This window comes from Pseudophryne corroboree, chromosome 5 (genome assembly GCF_028390025.1).
Source record: "Pseudophryne corroboree isolate aPseCor3 chromosome 5, aPseCor3.hap2, whole genome shotgun sequence".
In the NCBI taxonomy this organism is placed as follows: Eukaryota; Metazoa; Chordata; class Amphibia; order Anura; family Myobatrachidae; genus Pseudophryne; species Pseudophryne corroboree.
Window position 1 is genome coordinate 647,527,729 of NC_086448.1, and position 20,665 is coordinate 647,548,393.

The 20,665-nt window shown below is 44.1% G+C and overlaps 1 protein-coding gene across 1 annotated transcript; it reads left to right on the top strand.

Moving 5' to 3' along the window:
- The first annotated feature begins 12,689 nt into the window (after positions 1 to 12,689).
- On the top strand, positions 12,690 to 20,415 carry TTR (transthyretin). The gene is made up of 4 exons (XM_063925228.1): positions 12,690 to 12,746; positions 12,856 to 13,001; positions 14,620 to 14,755; positions 20,249 to 20,415. The coding sequence occupies exons 1-4, from the start codon at positions 12,690 to 12,692 to the stop codon at positions 20,366 to 20,368; spliced, it is 459 nt and encodes a 152-aa protein (XP_063781298.1). The 3' UTR covers positions 20,369 to 20,415.
- The last annotated feature ends 250 nt before the right edge of the window (positions 20,416 to 20,665 follow it).

Below are 20,665 nucleotides of genomic sequence, written 5' to 3' on the forward strand. Positions count from 1 at the left end.
AATAAAGGTTGTCATAATGTGTAAGGCACATTATGTTTATAAGGACATTAATAATGTGTCTCATATGTGTAAGGGGCATTACTGTTTGGAATTATGTGTATACATGCATTACTAATGTGTGGCATTATGTGTATAAGGTGCTCTACTATGTGGCGTTGCATATAGAAAGGGCACTACTGTGTCGTCTAATGTGAATAAAGAGCAATAGGGTGTGATGTAATGTGAATAAGGGGCTCTACTGTGAGTAGTAACGTTTATAAGGTAAAGTGATACTACTGTGGGATGTAATATGAATTATGAACACTATCGCATGATCAAATGTGAATTAAGTTGCAGTACTGTGTGGCGTAATTGGAATTGGGCTTACTATTGTGTGGTCATGCCCCTTGCCAGCAAAAACACACTCCTTTTTGGGCTGTGCGCCAAATGTGCAAACTGTTCCTATTTAAAATATAGGGGATACAAACACCAAAATAAGGACTGCTATGGGCGAGGGGTGATGGTGCTGGGAAAGAGGTACAAGGTCAGAGGTGGAACCAGCGGTGGTGCTAGGGGGCACCAGCCAAAATCTTGCCTAGGGCATCATATTGGTTAGGGCCGGCTCTGGGTGGAGGGGGGGGGGGACAGATATACCATGTGCAGAGAGAGTTAGATTTGGGTGGGTTATTTTGTGTCTGTGCACAGTAAATACTGGCTGCTTTATTTTTACACCCCACCCAACTCTAACTCTCTCTGCACATGTTACATCTGCCCCCCCCTGCAGTGCACATGGTTTTGCCAAACTGCTAACAAATTTGCTGCTGCGATCAACTCTGAATTAGGCCCATAGGCCCTCATTCCGAGTTGTTCGCTCGCTAGCTGCTTTTAGTAGCAGTGCAAACGCTAAGCCGCCGCCCTCTGGGAGTGTATCTTAGCTCAACAGAAGTATGAACGAAAGGATCGCAGCGCGGCTACAAAAAAAGATTGTGTAGTTTCTGAGCAGACCTACTCCTACCTTACGTTCACTTCAGATTATTTAGTTCCTGTTTTGACGTTACGAACACGCCCTGCGTTTGGCCAGCCACAACCGGCGTTTCCCCTGGCACGCCTGCATTTGTATCTGACACGCCAGCGTTTTTACACACACTGCCCGAAAACGGTCAGTTACCTCCCAGAAACGCCCCTTTCCTGTCAATCACTCAGCGGCGAACAGTGTGACTTAAAAGCGTTGCTAGACATTGTGTGAAACTATGTCGGCTGTTGTGAAAGTACGTTGCACGTGCGCATTACGCCGCATACGCATGCGCAGAAGTGCTGTTTTTTTGCCTGATCGCTGCGCAGCGACCGAAAACAACAAGCGAACAACTCGGAATGACCACCATAGTGTCTTGTGTTTTTGCAAATTGTTTAATATTTGCTTATGATGAGTTTATTTGAAATTTTCAATCCTACATTACATTTCTTCTGCTATTAGCTATATAATACCTAAATTGCTGCTTGCTACTGTTTCATGTAGCTATTTTACATTCCAGGACAGTTATTTGTCATTTATTTTACTTTAAGACATTATTTTGGAGTTATAGCTTTTACTTTATTAACTGGTTTGCCCTCAGTCAGAAATTGTGCCTCCTAGATAGTCACAGGACTCTTTTGTAGGTAACTTTATTGTTTAAATAACAACAAATGTCTCTATAATTTGATATTACAATTTTTATATACAATTTAAGATTTTTACTTCTTGGCTTACCATACTTTACTAATATACTAAGACCTACTGTTTATTTTGAGACATTTAAAGGCTTTAGATGTATTTGTACAACATCTGTTGTTACCTAGTCAACTGAATTTTATGTTTGTGCATTTAGTATAAATCGGATATTTTTAATAACCTTTTAAGTGTTTTATCCATGTATTTATTTACAATGGTGTCATTTTTGCAATTTTTAAGCAAATCAACTTGTTTTACTTAGTTTTACCTTTACCTGTAACTTTTGTATGTTTGTCTGACCATGAAACTTACCAGACAAATACAGGTTGAGTATCCCATATCCAAAATGCTAGGGACCAGAAGTATTTTGGATATTAGATTTTTCCATATTTTGGAATAATTGCATACCATAATGAGATATCATGGCGATGGGACCCAGCTCTAAGCACAGAATGCATTTATGTTTCATATACACCTTATACACACATCCGGAAGGTAATTTTAGCCAATATTTTTAATAAATTTGTGCATTAAACAAAGTTTGTGAACATACACAATTCATTTATGTTTCATATACACCTTATACACACAGCCTGAAGGTCATTTAATACAATATTTGTAATAACTTTATGTATTAAAGTTTCTGTTCATTGAGCCATCAAAAAATAAAGGTTTCACTATCTCACTCTCACTCAAAAAATTCTGTATTTCAGAATATATGGATATGGGATACTCAACCTGTATAGAGTATCAGTCATCTCTATAAGAAATCTCAAAGCGATGAAGCACAAAGCACACAAGTTCTGAATCTGAGTGATGGTACACAACTTTGATAATAAAATACCCCCAAATATATTCTTAGTTAATATGTTAATAAACATCAATAACTATGGTTAATAAAAAAAAATCTGTGAGTGTTGCAGATGTTGTACATCTGGGCAGGGGTGCATAGGGGGGTGCAGGGATGTGGTGGCTATTATTTACCCGGACAGGGGCCTATAAGTGCAATCTCCTAGGGCAAATGGAGGATTTCTGTAGGGGGGTTTAGAAATGATTGATTTTAGAGCGATTGTTGCCAGCCCATGAAGGATGCATAATTAGCATGTAACAAGATATTACAGATGAGCGGGTTCGGTTCTCAGAGAACTTAAACCCCCCGGACTTCACGTCACAAGCCCGGATCCGAGTCGGCTCGGGTTTTCCCACCTGACTCGGAAACCAGAACGAGGCAAAACGTCATCATCCCGCTGTCGGATTCTCGCGGGGTTTGGGTTCCATATAAGGAGCCGCGCGTCCCCGCCATTTTCACTCCGACATTGGAGAGTGTAGAGAGGACGTGTCTCCGTCCTCAGTGGTAGTGTCTTGTGCTGCATCTGTCCAGTCACAGTGGTTGTGTCCTCTTCTGCCATATGTCCAGTGCTGCTGTATAAGTCCAGTCCATTGGTGCTGTGTTGTGCTTCATCAGTCCAGTGGTGGTGTCTTGTGCTGCATCAGATCAGTCACAGTGGTGGTGTCCTCTGCTGCCATATGTCCAGTGCTGCTGTATAAGTCCAGTCCAGTGGTGCTGTGTTGTCCTGCATCAGTCCAGTGGTGGTGTCTTGTGCTGCTTCAGTCCAGTCACAGTGGTGGTGTCCTCTGCTGCCATACGTCCAGTGCAGCTGTATAAGTCCAGTCCAGTGGTGCGGTGTTGTGCTGCATCAGTCCAGTGGTGGTGTCTTGTGCAGAATCAGTCCAGTCACAGTGGTGGTGTCCTCTGCTGCCATATGTCTAGTGCTGCTGTATAAGTCCAGTCCAGTGGTGCTGTGTTGTGCTGCATCAGTTCAGTGGTGGTGTCTTGTGCTGCATCAGTCCAGTCACAGTGGTGGTGTCCTCTGCTGCCATATGTCCAGTGGTGTTGTATAAGTCTAGTCCATTGCAGTGGTGCTGTGTTGTCCTGCATCAGACATATATAGTGTGGCAGATGCTCAATTAGCTTAGTGATATCATTCAGGTGTTTAAAAGGGAGGGGTATTTCTAACCAAGAAAAAAAAGGCATTTGGTTTCCCCCAGCACCCTGAATGATAACAGTAACCAACTTTAAATCCCACACAATATTAGAATTCAGAGATCTCGGTTACATATATTTGCGCAAATGTATGAATAAGCCCCAAAGCTTCATCAAGGTGTCTCTGTATATTTGGGGTCCCTAGAGCTATATCTAGGTGCAGGGTGTGGCAACCCAAAACACCAGCATAAGCCAGAAAGCCCAGGGCAGCATACCAGTGAAAAAACTATAGTGTTAAGAAATTAGTGTTAAGACACCGAAGCTATAAAGGTGATACAAAAATGAGATGTCATTAAAATGGAGAAATAGTGTTAAAGAAATTAGTATGTGAAAAGTGTTAATAGTATGCCACACTAAAGCAGGGACGTGCAGTCAGGGGAGGCAGGGGAGGCAGTGCCTCCCCTGTCATAATGATTAAGATAATACAAAGAAGATGCATATGACACATATTCTGTGCCATATGTATCTTCTTAATATTATTCTTAGCGTTGCTGTTTTGTATATGTGTTTGGGAGGCACCGATCGTGGTGCCTCCCGTTGTCACTGGGGAAAGTATGGGGAGCGTGGGGCGGGCACGGGCGGGGACTAGCCATGGGCTGTAAAAGCCCATTGAAAATATATGGGAAAGCGGCACCATTAGTGGTGCCGCTTTCATACAGGGACGTGCTTTCAACCTATGAAAGCACGTCCCTGCCAGTGAGGCCACAGTGATTGGCCAGCGGATCCGTCACTGGATCCGCTGTCAATCACTGTGTGGGCGACGCTGGCGGAGGAGGTGCGGGCGGCTGGATGCGGCGATGGTGCGGGCGGCGGGATGCGGCGTTGGAGCGGGCGTCGGCGGTGCGGGTTGCGGCGGCGGAAATTACCTTTATCCTGCAGAGTTTGGCAGCGGAGCGGCTCCAGTTTCAAAAATGGCGCCTCAGCGTCATTTTTGAAATTCAAGATGGCCGCCGCGAGCCAATCACGACTCGCCACGTCATCGCCCCGCCCCCTCCCCTCCGGCTGACTTATATAAGTCAGCGCGAGGCGGAGGAGAGTCAGTCCGACGGCGGAGGAGGAGCTGTGAAGAGCTCCTGAAGAATGAAGACGCCGGAAGTCCTGGCTGGGCGGCGGCTATGCAAAAGAGCTTAGCAGCCGCCGCCCACCAGGTGAAGACGCTGGAAGCCCTGGGGAGGTGGCGCCCCCCCAGGTGAAGACGCTGGAAGCCCTGGGAAGGCGGCGGCCATGCAAAAGAGCTTAAAGGCCGCCGCCCCCAGGTGAAGATCCAGTTTAATAAAGCTTATTTTCAAGACTGTGTGGTGTTTTTATTTTAATATTTTCTTTACAGGTGGACTACAGGTCCCAGCGGGCACTTTATGTCCAGGCATGCTGGCACTTGTGGTTCTCCAAGTGCCAGCATGCTGGGGCAGGCTTGCTGGGACCTGTAGGCTACCTGTAAAGAACAATATTACTATTCTTTGCAGGTGGACTACAGGTGCCAGCAGGGCCTTTGTGTCCGGGCATGCTGGCACTTGTGGTTCTCCAAGTGCCAGCATGCTGGGGCAGGCTTGCTGGGACCTGTAGGCCACCTGTAAAGAACAATAGTAACACAATGAACCCCGCACCCACCGCCTCCGGGGGTGCGGGGCATAGCACTGGGCTATCAGCCCAGTGCTGGTTATTGCTCGGGAGGGGGGACCCCATTTTTATTTTTTGGGGTTCCCACTTTCCGAGGAATTCCAACCCTGGGCTGACTGGCTGGGGGGCAGATTAATGTTATGGCAGGGGGACCCCACGCTGAGTGTCTCCCCTGCTATGGCATTACTCCCCCTGGCTGGTTCTGCCTAGTGCTGGTTTTACTGGTGTGTTGGGGGACCACACTTTTTTTTTTTCAGGGGGGGGGGGGGGCTTGTTAGCTGCCAGTGCCTCCCCAACCAGTGACCTCACCTTACGTCACTGCACTAAAGCCATCCAGCTCAGCCAGTCCAAAGGCACCACACCCCACACCTCCATTACCCCAATCTGGGTCTTTAACCAGCATGGAGCCACATGATAATGGCTCCTTACTTAAATATATCTAAGCTAAGAGCTACCTACCTTGGTGCAACCCCATAATGCTCCATATGGCATGTCAGGGCCTGCACCTCCTCCTAATGCAGGAACCTCTCTGCCTCTCACAACAGACCAGTCCAGTGGTGGTGTCTCTGTGCTGCCCTATATGTCCAGTGATACTGCCGTATATGTCCAGCAGTACTGCCGTATAAATCCAGTGATCCAGCCATATAATTCCAGTGATCCTGCCGTATAATTCCAGTGCTCCTGCCGTATAATTCCAGTGGTACTGGCGTATAAGTCCAGTGATCCTGCCGTATAATTCCAGTTGTACTGTCGTATAAGTCCAGTACAGTGATACTGCCATATATGTCCAGTGATACTGCCTTATGTGTCCATTGATACTGCCGTATTTGTCCAGCAGTACTGCCGTATAATTCCAGTGATCCTGCCATATAATTCCAGTGATCTTGCCGTATAATTCCAGTGATCCTGCCGTATAAATCCAGTGATTCTGCCGTATAATTCCAGTGGTACTGCCATATAATTCCAGTGATCCTGCCGTATATGTCCATTGATACTGCCATATATGTCCAACGGTACTGCTGTATAATTCCAGTGATCCTGCCGTATAATTCCAGTGGTACTGGCGTATAAATCCAGTGATCCTGCTGTATAATTCCAGTGATACTGCCGTATATGTCCATTGATACTGCCGTATATGTCTAGCGATACTGCCGTATAATTCCAGTGATCCTGCCATATAATTCCAGTAATCCTGTCGTATAAATCCAGTACTCCTGCTGTATAATTCCAGTGATGCTGCCATATAATTCCAGTGATACTGCCATATAATTTCAGTGATACTGCCATATATGTCCATTGATACTGCCGTATATGTCCAGTAGTACTGCCGTATAATTCCAGTGATCCTGCTGTATAAATCCAGTGATCCTACCGTATAAGTACTGTGATACTGCCATATAATTCCTGTGATACTGCCGTGTATGTCCATTAATACTGCCGTATATGTCCAGCGGTACTGCCAAATAATTCCTTTGATTCTGCGTATAATTCCAGTGATCCTGCCGTATAAATCCAGTGATTCTGCTGTATAATTCCAGTTATACTGCCGTATAATTCCAGTGGTACTGTCGTATAAATCCAGTCCAGTGATACTGCCGTATATGTCCAGTAGTACTGCCATATAAATCCAGTGATCCTGCCGTATAATTCCAGTGATCCTTCCATATAATTCCAGTGGTACTGGCATATAAATCCAGTCCAGTGATACTGCCGTATATGTCCAGCGGTACTGTCGTATAAATCCAGTGATCCAGCCATATAATTCCAGTGATCCTGCCATATAATTCCAGTGATCCTGCTGTATAATTCCAGTGTTCCTGTCGTTTAATTCCAGTGGTACTGGCGTATAAATCCAGTGATCCTGCCGTATAATTCCAGTTGTACTGTCGTATAAATCCAGTCCAGTGATACTGTCATATATGTCCAGTGATACTGCCTTATGTGTCCGTTGATACTGCCGTATTTGTCCAGCGGTACTCCAGTATAATTCCAGTGATCCTGCCATATAAATCCAGTGATCTTGCCGTATAATTCCAGTGATCCTGCCGTATAAATCCAGTGATTCTGCCGTATAATTCCAGTGGGACTGCCATATAATTCCAGTAATCCTGTCGTATAAATCCAGTAATCCTACTGTATAATTCCAGTGATGCTGCCATATAATTCCAGTGATACTGCCATATAATTTCAGTGATACTGGCATATATGTCCATTGATACTGCCGTATATGTCCAGTGGTACTGCCGTATAATTCCAGTGATCCTGCTGTATAAATCCAGTGATCCTACCGTATAAATCCAGTGATACTGCCATATAATTCCTGTGATACTGCCGTGTATGTCCATTAATACTGCCGTATATGTCCAGCGGTACTGCCAAATAATTCCATTGATTCTGCGTATGATTCCAGTGATCCTGCCGTATAAATCCAGTGATTCTGCTGTATAATTCCAGTGATCCTGCCGTATAATTCCAGTGATACTGCCGTATAAATCCAGTCCAGTGAAACTGCCATATATGTCCAGTGGTACTGCCATATAAATCCAGTGATCCTGCCGTATAATTCCAGTGATCCTTCCATATAATTCCAGTAGTACTGCCATATAAATCCAGTCCAGTGATACTGCCGTATATGTCCAGTGGTACTGTCGTATAAATCCAGTGATCCTGCCGTATAATTCCAGTGATCCTGCTGTATAATTCCAGTGTTCCTGCCATATAAATTCAGTGATCCTGTCGTATAATTCCAGTGGTACTGGCGTATAATTCCAGTGATCCTGCCATATAATTTCAGCGATACTGCAGTCTAATTCCAGTAATACTGCCGTATATGTCCATTGATACTGCCGTATATGTCCAGCAGCACTGCTGTATAATTCCAGTGATCCTGACGTATAATTCCAGTGATCCTGACGTATAATTCCAGTGATCCTGCCGTATCAGTCCAGTGATCCTGCTGTATAATTCCAGTGATACTGACGTATAATTTCAGTGATACTGCAATATATTTCCATTGATACTGCCGTATATGTCCAGTGGTACTGCCGTATAATTCCAGTGATCCTGCCGTATAAATCCAGTGATACTGCCGTATAATTCTCATGAAACTGCGTATATATGTCCATTAATACTGCCGTATATATGTCCAGCAGTACTGCCGAATAATTCCAGTGATCCTGCGTATAATTCCAGTGATCCTGCCGTATAATTCCAATGGTACTGGCGTATAAATCCAGTCCAGTCATACTGCCGTATATGTCCAGCGATACTGCCATATAAATCCAGTGATCTTGCCGTATAATTCCAATGATCCTGCCGTATAATTCCAGTTGTACTGGTGTATTAGTCCAGTTATCCTGCCACATGATTCCAGTGATACTGCCATATAATTCCAGTGATACTGCCGTATATGTCCAGTAGAACTGCCATATAATTCCAGTGATACTGTTGTGTGTATGTATATATATATATATATATATATATATATACATACCCTGTTGCAAAGCAGATTACCGAGGCCATAACAACTATGCTGGCACTAGACGTGACCTGCAGTGCCAACCCTAGATGGGCCAGGTGTTTGTGCCGCACACTTGTGTCGCTTAGCTTAGTCATATAGCTACCTCATTACCCTCTTTTACTTAAACATAGAAACATAGAAACATAGAATTTGACGGCAGATAAGAACCACTTGGCCCATCTAGTCTGCCCATTTTTTTTATCCTTTAGGTAATCGCAACCATTTTTGAACCTTAATTCTTTGTAAGGATATTCATATGCCTATCCCAAGCATGTTTAAATTGCTCTACAGTCTTAGCCTCTACCACCTCTAATGGGAGGCTATTCCACTTATCCACTACCCTTTGTGTGAAATAATTTTTCCTTAAATTTCCCCTGAACCTGCCTCCCTCCAGTTTCAGTGTATGTCCTCGAGTTCTAATACTTCTCTTCCTTTGAAAAATGTTTCCCTCCTGAACTTTGTTAAAACCTTTGGTATATTTGAAAGTTTCTATCATGTCTCCCCTTTCCCTTCTCTCCTCCATACTATACATGTTAAGATCTTTTAGCCTTTCCGGGTAAGTTTTGTGATGTAGGCCATGCACCATTTTAGTTGCCCCTTCTTTGTACACTCTCTAATGTATTTATATCCTTCTGGAGATATGGTCTCCAGAATTGGACACAGTATTTCAGATGAGGCCGCACCAATGACCTATACAGTGGCATTATTACTTCTCTTTTCCTGCTACTGATTCCTCTCCCTATGCAACCAAGCATCTGACTTGCCTTTCTCATTGCTTTGTTGCATTGCTTTCCTGCCTTTCTTGGCATGATGTGCTGTTGGGTTTTATTTTTTTTAAGTGCCATCCTGTCTGACACTGCAATGCCACTCCTAGATAGGCCAATTGTTTATGTCGCTTAGCTTAGTCATACAGCTACCTCATTGCACCTCTTTTACATCTTTGCATGATATGCTGTTTGGTTCCTTTTTTTTATATCTGCCCTCCTGTCTGACACTGCAGTGCCTCTCCTAGATGGGCCAGGTGTTTGTGCCGCACACTTGTGTCACTTATCTTAGTCATGCAGCAACCTTGGTGCACCTCTTTTTCATCTTTGCATCATGTACTGTTTGGGCCATGGTTTTTTAAAGTGGCATCCTGTTTGACACTGCTGTATAAGTCCAGGGGTACTGCTGTATTAGTCCAGGGGTACTGCCGTATAAGTTCACCAATTGCAGAATTTTTTAAAAATGACAGGGGCGTGCAGGAGATGCTGTCAGTGGACTGAAAAATTGCTGCCTACTTTCGAAACTCAGCCACTGCATGCCACTACTAGATGAGCCAGGTGGTTGTGTCGCTTAGCTTAGTCATACAGCAACCTCGGGGCACCTCTTTTTCTTCTTTCAATCATGTGCTGTTTAGGGCCTATTTTTTAAATCTGCCGTCCTGTCTGACACTGCAGTGCCACTCCTAGATGGGCCAGGTGTTTGTGCCGCACACTTGTGTTGCTTAGCTTAGTCATACAGCCACCTCGGTGCTACCTTTTTGCCTAAAAACAATATTGTGAGGTGTGAGGTGTTCAGAATAGACTGGAAATGAGTGGAAATTAATGTAATTAAGGTTAATAATACAGTAGGATCAAAATTACCCCCAAATTCTGTGATTTTAGCCGTTTTTACGTTTTTTTTCCAAAAATCATCCAGATCCAAAACTAAAACACAAAAGGGTTGTTTTGGCAAAACCAATCCAAAACCAAAACACGAGCGGGGAATTAGAACCAAAACCAAAACACAAAACACAAAAAGTGCCCGCAGCACATCTTTACAAGATATAGGGCCTAATTTAGAGTTGATCGCAGCAGCAAATTTGTTAGCAGTTGGGCAAAACCATGGGGGTCATTTCGAGTTGATCGTAGCTGTGCTAATTTGTACTAATGACATGCGGGGGTCGCCCAGCACAGGGCTAGTCTGCCCCGCATGTCAGTGCCGCCCCCCCCCCCCTGCACAAATACAAAAGCATTGTTTTGTATTTCAGGAGTTACTCCTGGCCAGTGCAGTAGGTCTCACGCAGCCGCCGCGGCCCGCCCCCCCCCCCCCCAATGGTTTGGCTATGCCTGCGTTGACCGGACTGCGCCTCCTAAACGGCGGCTTTACGCTGCCGTTCAGCCCCCTCCCGCCCAGTGACTGCCTCTGTCTCAGAGGCGATCACTAGGCAGCGACGACAGCCATGCGCCGGTGCACTGCAGCGCCGGCACATGCGTGGTTCCGAACCGAACGCTGCGCTGCAACAAACTGCAGCGAGCGATCGGGTCGGAATGACCCCCCATGTGCACTGCAGGTGTGGCAGATATAACATTTGCAGAGAGAGTTAGATTTGGGTGGGTTATGTTTTTCTGTGCAGGGTAAATACTGGCTGCTTTATTTTTACACTGCAATTTAGATTTCAGTTTGAACACACCCCACCCAAATCTAACTCTCTCTGCACATGTTATAGCTGCCCCCCCCCTGCAGTGCACATGGTTTTACCCAACTGCTAACAAATTTGCTGCTGCAATCAACTCTGAATTAGGACCTTAGTCTGCCCCTAACAAAGTGCATAACGTGTAATACAGTACATCAGACAGGGTTCACTACGATATGCCGGCGGTCGGGCTCCCGGCGACCAGCATACCGGCGCCGGGAGCCCGACCGCCGGCTTACCGACAGTGTGGCGAGCGCAAATGAGCCCCTTGCGGGCTCGCTGCGCTCGCCACGCTACGGGCACGGTGGCGCGCTACGCGCGCCACACTATTTTATTCTCCCTCCAGGGGGGTCGTGGACCCCCACGAGGGAGAATAAGTGTCGGTATGCCGGCTGTCGGGCTCCCGGCGCCGGTATGCTGGTCGCCGGGAGCCCGACCGCCGGCATACTGAAGACCACCCCATCAGACATATGCAGGCTCAATGATCACAGTAAGCCACTTTCCAGACTCTCTCTCTGGTGTGATGATTGAGATACACACACACACACACACACACACACACACACACACAGCAGATTTGGTGGGAAATCTGCTGCCACTGGGCATGTGCAGCAGCTAAATTCTGCCCTTTACACTGTATGTAGTGATCGCTGGCCAGTCTGTAGTGAAGGGGGGTTGCCAGGCAACTGGAACCCCCCTGCATTTGCCTATGATCGCCCCCACCTGTAACTTTTCTCTTTTATACATACTACTGCTGTGGCCGCATCTGTATAGACGTGAAGCTGCATTGGCACATCAGGCAGTGAGAGAGAGTTCTGCTGCTGAGATAATAGCAGTCTATCCCACTGGACTGCCTCTCTCATCCTGGAGCCACCCCTGTGTTGGGCACGCAGCAGTGCGCATACTGGGGCAGATGTATTAACCTGGAGACTTGATAAAGCAGTGATAAATACAAGGTGATAACATAGCCTCCAACATTGTACACAAAAAAACCGGGACAAATTAGAAAAGGGGGCGTGGTCACAGGTAAAGGGGTGTGGTCACGCCCCTTTTCCTATGCTTTCAATGGAAATTTGGAGAGTCAAAAATCGGTACAAACCGTAGAAAAAAGGTACTGTGCCTGCCAAAAAGGTACAGTTGGAGGGTATGTGATAACACAGCCGCCAGTCAGCTCCTGTCATTTTTCAAATTCGTAATTATTGGCTGGTGCGTTATCACCTTGCGCTTATCACTGTTTTATCACTGCTTTATCACTTCTCCAGGTTAATACATCTGAGCCAGTGGACTATTTATTAAAGAATCTTGGGAGGGTCATGGAAAGCCCCCCTACCCCTCCACCCGGGGTTTGCCACACCACCAGTAACAGGGCCTGTTGGAGCTCTAGATGGCCTTGCACCTGGGTTTTAAAAATCTGCCATCTACAAGAGTTCCATTTCTTAAAGTGAGAATTCAAAGAGCTGATCTATATGTCATCTACGTTGTTTGAAACTCCACAAGCTACACTACATACTTTTAAAATATAAATATATCTTTCTTTTTGGCTTCTAAAGGCACATGGCACACATGGGCAAGTAGATTCTGAGTGTGCTCTGATGATAAAAGTATTGGATGCTGTAAGAGGGACCCCAGCAGCCAAACTGCGTGCCAAGTTATTGAAACAGAAAGATGACAAAAGCTGGGACCTGCTGAATTCTGGGTAAGTAGCTGGCACCTGCATAGTGTTACATAGTGCTATTCAACAAATACAGCATTAGGAGTTACAATATGCAAAGCGTTTAATGTAAAAAATATTGTAACATTTATTTAAAACAGTTTGTAATGAAACCATTCCTTTAACACTGCATACTCCTGGTTAATAAAGGAGTATTGCAGCCAATCAGATAGGAGCGGATTAAATCCAAGAATAGCCGTGTAAATCCGAACCAGCATATCTCTACGCTATATGGAGCAGTTTTGAGAGTTCCACAGGGAGCATTTTTTTAAACTAATTAACCCCTTGACAAATCAAACTGTTTTAGCGTCAGTCTAACAACTCCATTTAACATAATTAGCCTCTTAAGTCACTGACTGCCACCAGGTTTTATACTGTATGCATTTCCTGTCACTCCGACTCCATCCCCCCAGGGCTATGCCACACACCCTTACCTATAAAGCCCTTAATATCACCTCTTTATAATCCAAGTACTCATATCAAAATGCTCTCCCTGTTGTCCTTTTAGATCCTCCTCTGACCTACTCTTCATATCTGATAGCCGCCTCCCACTTCTGCCTACAAGGCCCATGCCACTACGCACTAATGGAATTCTTTACCACACCTGATGAGACTCTCCTAAAGTCTTTAAATCTTTATAAGCTCCCTAAAAACTCATCTCTTTATTAGTGCTTACCCTACTGCCACCTATACTACCCACACTTATGCAGACTCAGAACCAGTCCCCACTCTGAGCCACACGTGCTCCATTTGTTTCAGTAGTGCCCTTTTTGACTCAGAATGTAAACTCTTTCAGGCTTGGACTGGCCCACAGGGGTACAGGGGAAACCACCAGTGGGCCCCACTGCCTGGGGGCCCACCTCCTGCTCCAAGGATCAGGTTCCAGACTGTGCACTTGAATTATACATCATACATATGTTACCATATGTACCTTATTAATCTGGTACATTATCATGCATGCACCAGCTGAATTATTTACGAAAGGGACCATATGTTGCACCCTCTAATGATTAGTCAAACCAGTGATGTGTCAAGCCACACCCCCTCTGTGGACTGACCACACCCCTAAACATGGGCCCCTACCACTACATCCCCCTGCTGGGCCCTACATGCCCCAGTCCGACACTGAGCTCTTTTATGATCAGGGCCCTCCCTACACTTTGTCTGCATTTATTTTGCCTACTGTACCTTGTATCTCCCTATTTTATGTATGTCCTGTTCTTCCCAACTTCTGCACTGCAGAGCATTGTGGCGCCTTACAAATCAATAATGATAGGCGTTTCTAAACTTTCTTTAAACGGTGCAGTGCATGAGGTGGTGCAGTGAGCGAGTGATTTGCGCATGCGTACTTGAGATGTCACCAGCAACAAGGCGCGGGCCTGATAATTGATAAATAAGTCTTTCTAGCATTAGAATCCATTATTATTAATGCAACGTGAGTTCTGCCATTATTTTATTAGCAGATGCTCACTATTTTATTTTAGAAGTCTAATGCTTTTGCTAACAAAAAAACTGAAAATGACATTGTTGAGTAAAGAAGTAAAAATGAATACATGAATGTGGAAGTCTGTTAACAAATATTTAATAAAATACTGTTTTAAAGGATAACATCTTCCGATGGAGAAATCCACAGCCTCATCACTGAAGAACAATTTGTTGAAGGAATATATAAACTGCAATTTGCAACCAAACCTTTTTGGAGCAAGCTGGGTCTTTCACCATTCCATGAATTTGTTGATGTAAGTGTGTAATATGTAGACATTTTGCCATTTTTAGTCACATTTCATTTTAATATCTATATTTATGTAGTATCCACACATATTATACCTTGGGTTTTATTCAGAAGACTTGGCATTTTCACCCAAAAAATGCTGTTTGCTAAAAGCAAATCTGGGTATTTCTTTTACAACCACCAACACTTTTTTTTAAAGCATGTTTAAAGAGGAGCTGATTCACAGTTGGGAGCAAAGAACAAAAGAAACATTGCACCTGCACACACCATGCTATAATGTAGGGGGAGCAATACATATATACAGGTTGAGTTTCCCTTATCCAAAATGCTTGGGACCAGAGGTATTTTGGATATCGGATTTTTCCGTATTTTGGAATAATTGCATACCATAATGAGATATCATGGTGATGGGACCTAAATCTAAGCACAGAATTCATTTATGTTACATATACACCTTATACACACAGCCTGAAGGTAATATTAGCCAATATTTTTTATAACTTTGTGCATTAAACAAAGTGTGTCTACATTCACACAATTCATGTATGTTTCATATACACCTTATACACACAGCCTGAAGGTCATTTAATACAATATTTTTAATAACTTTGTGTATTAAACAAAGTTTGTGTACATTGAGTCATCAAAAAACCAAGGTTTCACTAACTCACTCTCACTCAAAAAAGTCCGTATTTCGGAATATTCCGTATTTCGGAATATTTGGATATGGGATACTCAACCTGTATACAGTATGTTTGTGCCTGCAGGGTAAGTGCTGGCTCTTTTGCATTGAGACCACAAATGCTAATCACATTGAGTCTGTCCCTCCTGCTGTGCAACATGGGGGGTCATTCTGACCTGATCGCACGCAGGCAGTTTTTTGCACTGCTGCGACCAGATAATCGCCACCTATAGGGGGGAGGGAGCTAGAGCTGTGTTGTGCGATCGGCTGTGCAGAGAGCTGCACAAGCAACAAGTTTGTGCAGTCTCTGCACAGCTCAAGACTTACTCACCCGGGGCGATCATCCTTCCTGAAGCTGACGTCAGGATCCCTCCCTGCAAACGGCCAGGCACGCCTGTGTTTTCTTCGACACTCCCAGAAAACAGTGAGTTGACACCCCTGGCCGGCCTCTTCCTGTCAAACTTCTTGCGTTCGCTGCTGCAAACCCTTTCTCCTTTCAACCCGTCGCTGCTCGGCGATGGCCACAACGACACGCCTGTGCATTGAGGCCCACACGCATGCGCAGTTCAGACCTGATCGCACCGCTGCGAAAAACAGCAGCGTGCGATCAGGTTGGAATGACCCCCATGGTTTTGTCAAGTTGCAAAGTTACTTCCGTTTTATTTTTGCTTTGCTCCCTGCAGGGTATACCATTTTGAAAAATAGACAACCCATTGCATCAAATAAGGGGACCCCTGTGTTTATTAGGATCTGGACATTAGAACCCCCCCATCTCTGGACTTTTGTGTATTATAGGGTGTTACAGTCTGGTGATCACCAAACAATAATTACCATGAAAACAGATTGTTTACAATGGAGGCCACCCTCCTCATGTAAACCGTAATTCATCACTCCATAACACTCGCTGTCATTATTCCACTGTCCAGCTTTAGAACTCTTTACACCATTGTAAGCACTGGACTGCATTCATCTTTGTGATTAGAGGTTAATGAGCAACTGCTCGCCCATAATATCCAAGTGCTGGTAAGAACAAAGTGTTCTTATCAAAACCAGCACATTAGTAGCCATTTGGAACTTGTATGCAATGGTATGCATGGGACGACCCCTGTTTTTTTTTTTTGCAGATCCCTGGTTAGCACTCGCCAATTTCAGGGGTCTTCCATTGTGAGGTGCATTCCTGCAATGACCGTTCCTCTTCTACACATTTCAAGACATTTACATGAGAAACCTTCCAGTGGTTAGGATGAATCACAATTATAATTAGCAGAGTAGGGGTTAATGATTTCTAAGACTGCCAATAAGATAAGAAATAGATATTTTATTTATAATTAATATAACTAGAAAGCTACAAGTCATCTATTCATAAAAATATATTATGGTCTTTAAAAAAGTAACATACCGTATATATATATATATATATATATATATATATATACACACAATAGAGACAGAGTGCGCTATAGCAATACAACTGGTTGATAATTATCACTTCCAGATTCAGGGGAGGGACTTCTCTTGAATTCTTTCCCCTTAGGAAACTCCTGATTGGGGCCTAGAGAAAAACCCTCTCACCAGAAAGAAATCACCCGACAAAAAATTCCAAGTTTAGTAAATTAGTACTTTATATAAAATATTTAATCCATAATCAAAAATTTGACATCATAAAACATCATAAAACAATGTTACAATTATTTAGTACACACATCAAAAATGCTAAAGATGTTATAATGACGATCATCCTCACCTTAACGGTGTGAGCTCTTGGAGGAATAGTCACAACAAAAGGGATAGTGTACATTGTTGTAACATTGTTTTATGATGTCAAATTTTTGATTATGGATTAAATATTTTATATAAAGTACTCATTTACTAAACTGTGAATTTTTTGTCGGGTGATTTCTTTCTGGTGAGAGGGTTTTTCTCTAGGCCCCAATCAGGAGTTTCCTAAGGGGAAAGAACTCAGAGAAGTCCCTCCCCTGAATCTGGAAGTGATAATTATCAACCAGTTGTACTGCTATAGCGCACTCTGTCTCTATTGTGTATTTCTATTGTTAAGATCCTACTAAGAGGGGACCTTTCAGTAGTGCTGCTCAGTTTCAGCGCAGGAAGGGTACTTCTGATTTTTGTCTATTATATATATATATATATGTACAGGTTGAGTATCCCTTATCCAAAATTCAAAATCACACATTTTTGGTTCCCCTTCTGAGATAATGACACATATATGTATATATTATATTATATTTCTATATAATATATCTGTATATACACTTAATATTTAATATATATGTCAATATCTCAGTAGGGGACCCAAAAATTTGGGATTTTGAATTTTGGATAAAGGATACTCAACCTGTATATGTGTGTGTATATATAGCTGTTTGCAGGCATTAGCATTACCCATAGCATGTGGGAAGGTAGATATTGTCCTTGAAATTAGGAATTAGGTTCCTTGAGTTGGGTACCCACAATTTTATAAAAATGTTCAGTAAGAACCTTACATTTATTTCATGTATCTGACTATAAAGCATGTTGCAGAGTTTATTTAGCATTTATTAGACATATACACTATATAGACAAAAGTGATTGGACACCACTCTGCAAGCGAAATGGTGTGCTCCTGCAGCAGACATGAGTTTGTGAAGGTATGAAGGTATAAAATGGGTAGAGGGGCATTGATCAGATAATTTGCTAACAAAATGGCTTGCCAGAAGGAGCTAACCAAGTTTGAAAAGGCGCTCATCGTAGGCTGCTCGCTCGGGGGTATGAGTGTAAGAAGCATTGCGTATGTTAGGAAGATTCCGAAATCCACTGTGTTTTTTGTCATTACTGTGTGGAAGAAGAACGGACATTGCAGGAATGCACCTAGCCATGGAAGACCCCCGAAACGGGAGAGTGCTAACCAGGGAGCTGCGACAAAACAGGGGTCATCCCATGCATACCATTGCATGCAAATTCCAAATGGCCACTAATTTGCCGGTTTTGTAGGGAGGCCCATACACTTGTATATTATGGGCGAGCAGCTGCTCATAAACCCATAATCACAAAGATGAATGCAGTCCAGCGCTTACAATGGTGTAAAGAGTCCAAAAACTGGAGAGTGGAATAAATACAGCGAGTGTTATGGAGTGATGAATCACAGTTTACACGTTAGATCAGATGGACGTTTTTGGGTTTGGAGAGTGCCAGGAGAACGTCTGATGCCAGAGTGTACAGTACCTACAGTAAAGCATGGATGTGGTGACGTTATGCTGTGGTTATGGCATGGGTCCACTAGCTGTAATTCATGGTCACATTAACTCTGAGAAGTATAAAGATGTTCTCAATAACTCTGTGCTCCAGGGGCATTTTAACAGAGAAGGGGGTCCGTGTGCAGACTCCGGGTGGGCCCCCTCCTCTTCATGGTGCAGTAGGCTCTGCCATTGTGTCAGAGTCTACTGCGCAAGCGTAGGTCTCTGGAAATATGGCACACACCATGTTCCGGAGACTAATTTCACTACAGTGCATGCGCTGCGGTCATTTTGGCTGTGATTTTTGCAATGGATGCAGTCCCCGACGTGGGACTCTGGACAGGTAAGCAATGAAATATGGGTGCAGTGTGTGCGGTGTGGGCCCCCCTGGACCCGGGGTTCCATGTGTACCGCACATATTGCACCCATAATAGATACGCCATTGCTGTGCTCCCTACACAACAAATGTTTTTATCAGGACGAAAATGCCACCTGTCACAATGCTGCAAAAGGGATCTGTTAGGCACATAGGGAAAGAAAGGGAGCAGTGCACAAAGGGGGAATTGGTGGGGGACCGTACCAGCCATGAAGTCAGAGATCTGCCCCAGTTGGTGTGCATAATTTTAGTAACAGTTAAGCTTTCTGCAGTTGGGCGTGACCATGCCATATCACATTAGCCTAGTTGGATTGTATCTGTGCCCCGATTTCTCCTCTGCGCACTACTCCACTGTGAACATCCACGGAACAGAAACCAAGGAGTAAGATATGGAGGAAAGAGTGGAAATGTACCATTTCCTTTTGTACATATTTGCCTGAGTACACAGACCCTAGGCATTAAGGGTGTTTAAATAATTTTCTATATAGCCATTCTCAGCGGGTCTGATAGGTAACCCCAGCGTTTGGGAAGCTGGCGGCACCCCGATGTTTAAAATGCCAACAGGGGACGGGAATAGTTAATCTACCTCTCCCCTGTCCCCTTCCTTCATCCTCCTGGGTTGGGGGCTAGGGTTAAGGTAGTGAAGAGGAGGGGGGGGTGGCGAGTAGGGCAAAGACTCGGGGGGGGGGGGGGGGGTGAGGGGGATAGCTGCGGTTAACCTCCTCTGTAGTGTATAACCCTAACACCTCCTCCCCCTAAGGGCCCTAACTCTCACCCCAATACTTACACTCTGCATGCAAGCGGTCGAAGTTCCAATGCCGGAATTCCGAGTGGTGTCAGGATTCCGGCGTCTGTCACCTGAACATCGGCATCTACACCCCGCGGGATGCTAACCGCACCCCTTCTCAGCAACTTTACATACATTTCATGAATTTCAGTAGGAAGACACAGGAACACCAGGGTGCAGGGGGTGGATAATAAGAACTGGTGACCAAACCACCTGCATTTCTGTTTGTTATTTTAGCTGTGAATATTAATTTTAATAGTTTATTGTTTTGAATTGGAAAAGTATATAGCCTGATACCTAAAAGTATTACATGTAGTATATGGGCATGTTACACTGAGATAAATCTGAGTTCCACGAAGAGACTTTTAATCATTGGGACAAATGTCTGTTCATGTAACACTATAGATTTGTTGCTTGTGTTCTAGGTGGTGTTTACTGCTAATGATGCTGGTCACCGTCACTACACAATTGCTGTGCTCCTCACTCCGTATTCCTTCTCCACAACCGCTGTGGTCAGTGATCTGCTGCAGGAAGCCCATGACTGACTGACAGAAATTATCGTCTTTCCTCGTATTCAGTATTCTACGCATAACACATATTTTGTAGCTAACATTATTTTTTTTTTATCTTTTCAAAACAATCTAATGTCCATAGGTTATGTTAACCACAATTTTAAATAAAGTTTTCTTCTAACATATATTTGAATGACTTTTCGGCTATGTTACTTAACTGTTATAGGAATGCTGTCCCTGGGCCTCTCTTATGAAGCAAATATCAGCAAAGGTGCAGCACAGATCCTCTTTGGTGGGGACTTTTTCCAAACTCACAAGTTTGGAGATCTA

What these genes read in the sequence shown, in the direction of transcription:
- TTR (XM_063925228.1), top strand. Translation starts at nt 12,690, where the DNA reads ATGGCCTTGCACCTGGGTTTTAAAAATCTGCCATCTACAAGAGTTCCA. An exon ending in CAAGAGTTCCATTTCTTAAA is followed by an intron (nt 12,747 to 12,855) that starts GTGAGAATTCAA and finishes TGGCTTCTAAAG; the next exon opens with GCACATGGCACACATGGGCA. An exon ending in TGGGACCTGCTGAATTCTGG is followed by an intron (nt 13,002 to 14,619) that starts GTAAGTAGCTGG and finishes ACTGTTTTAAAG; the next exon opens with GATAACATCTTCCGATGGAG.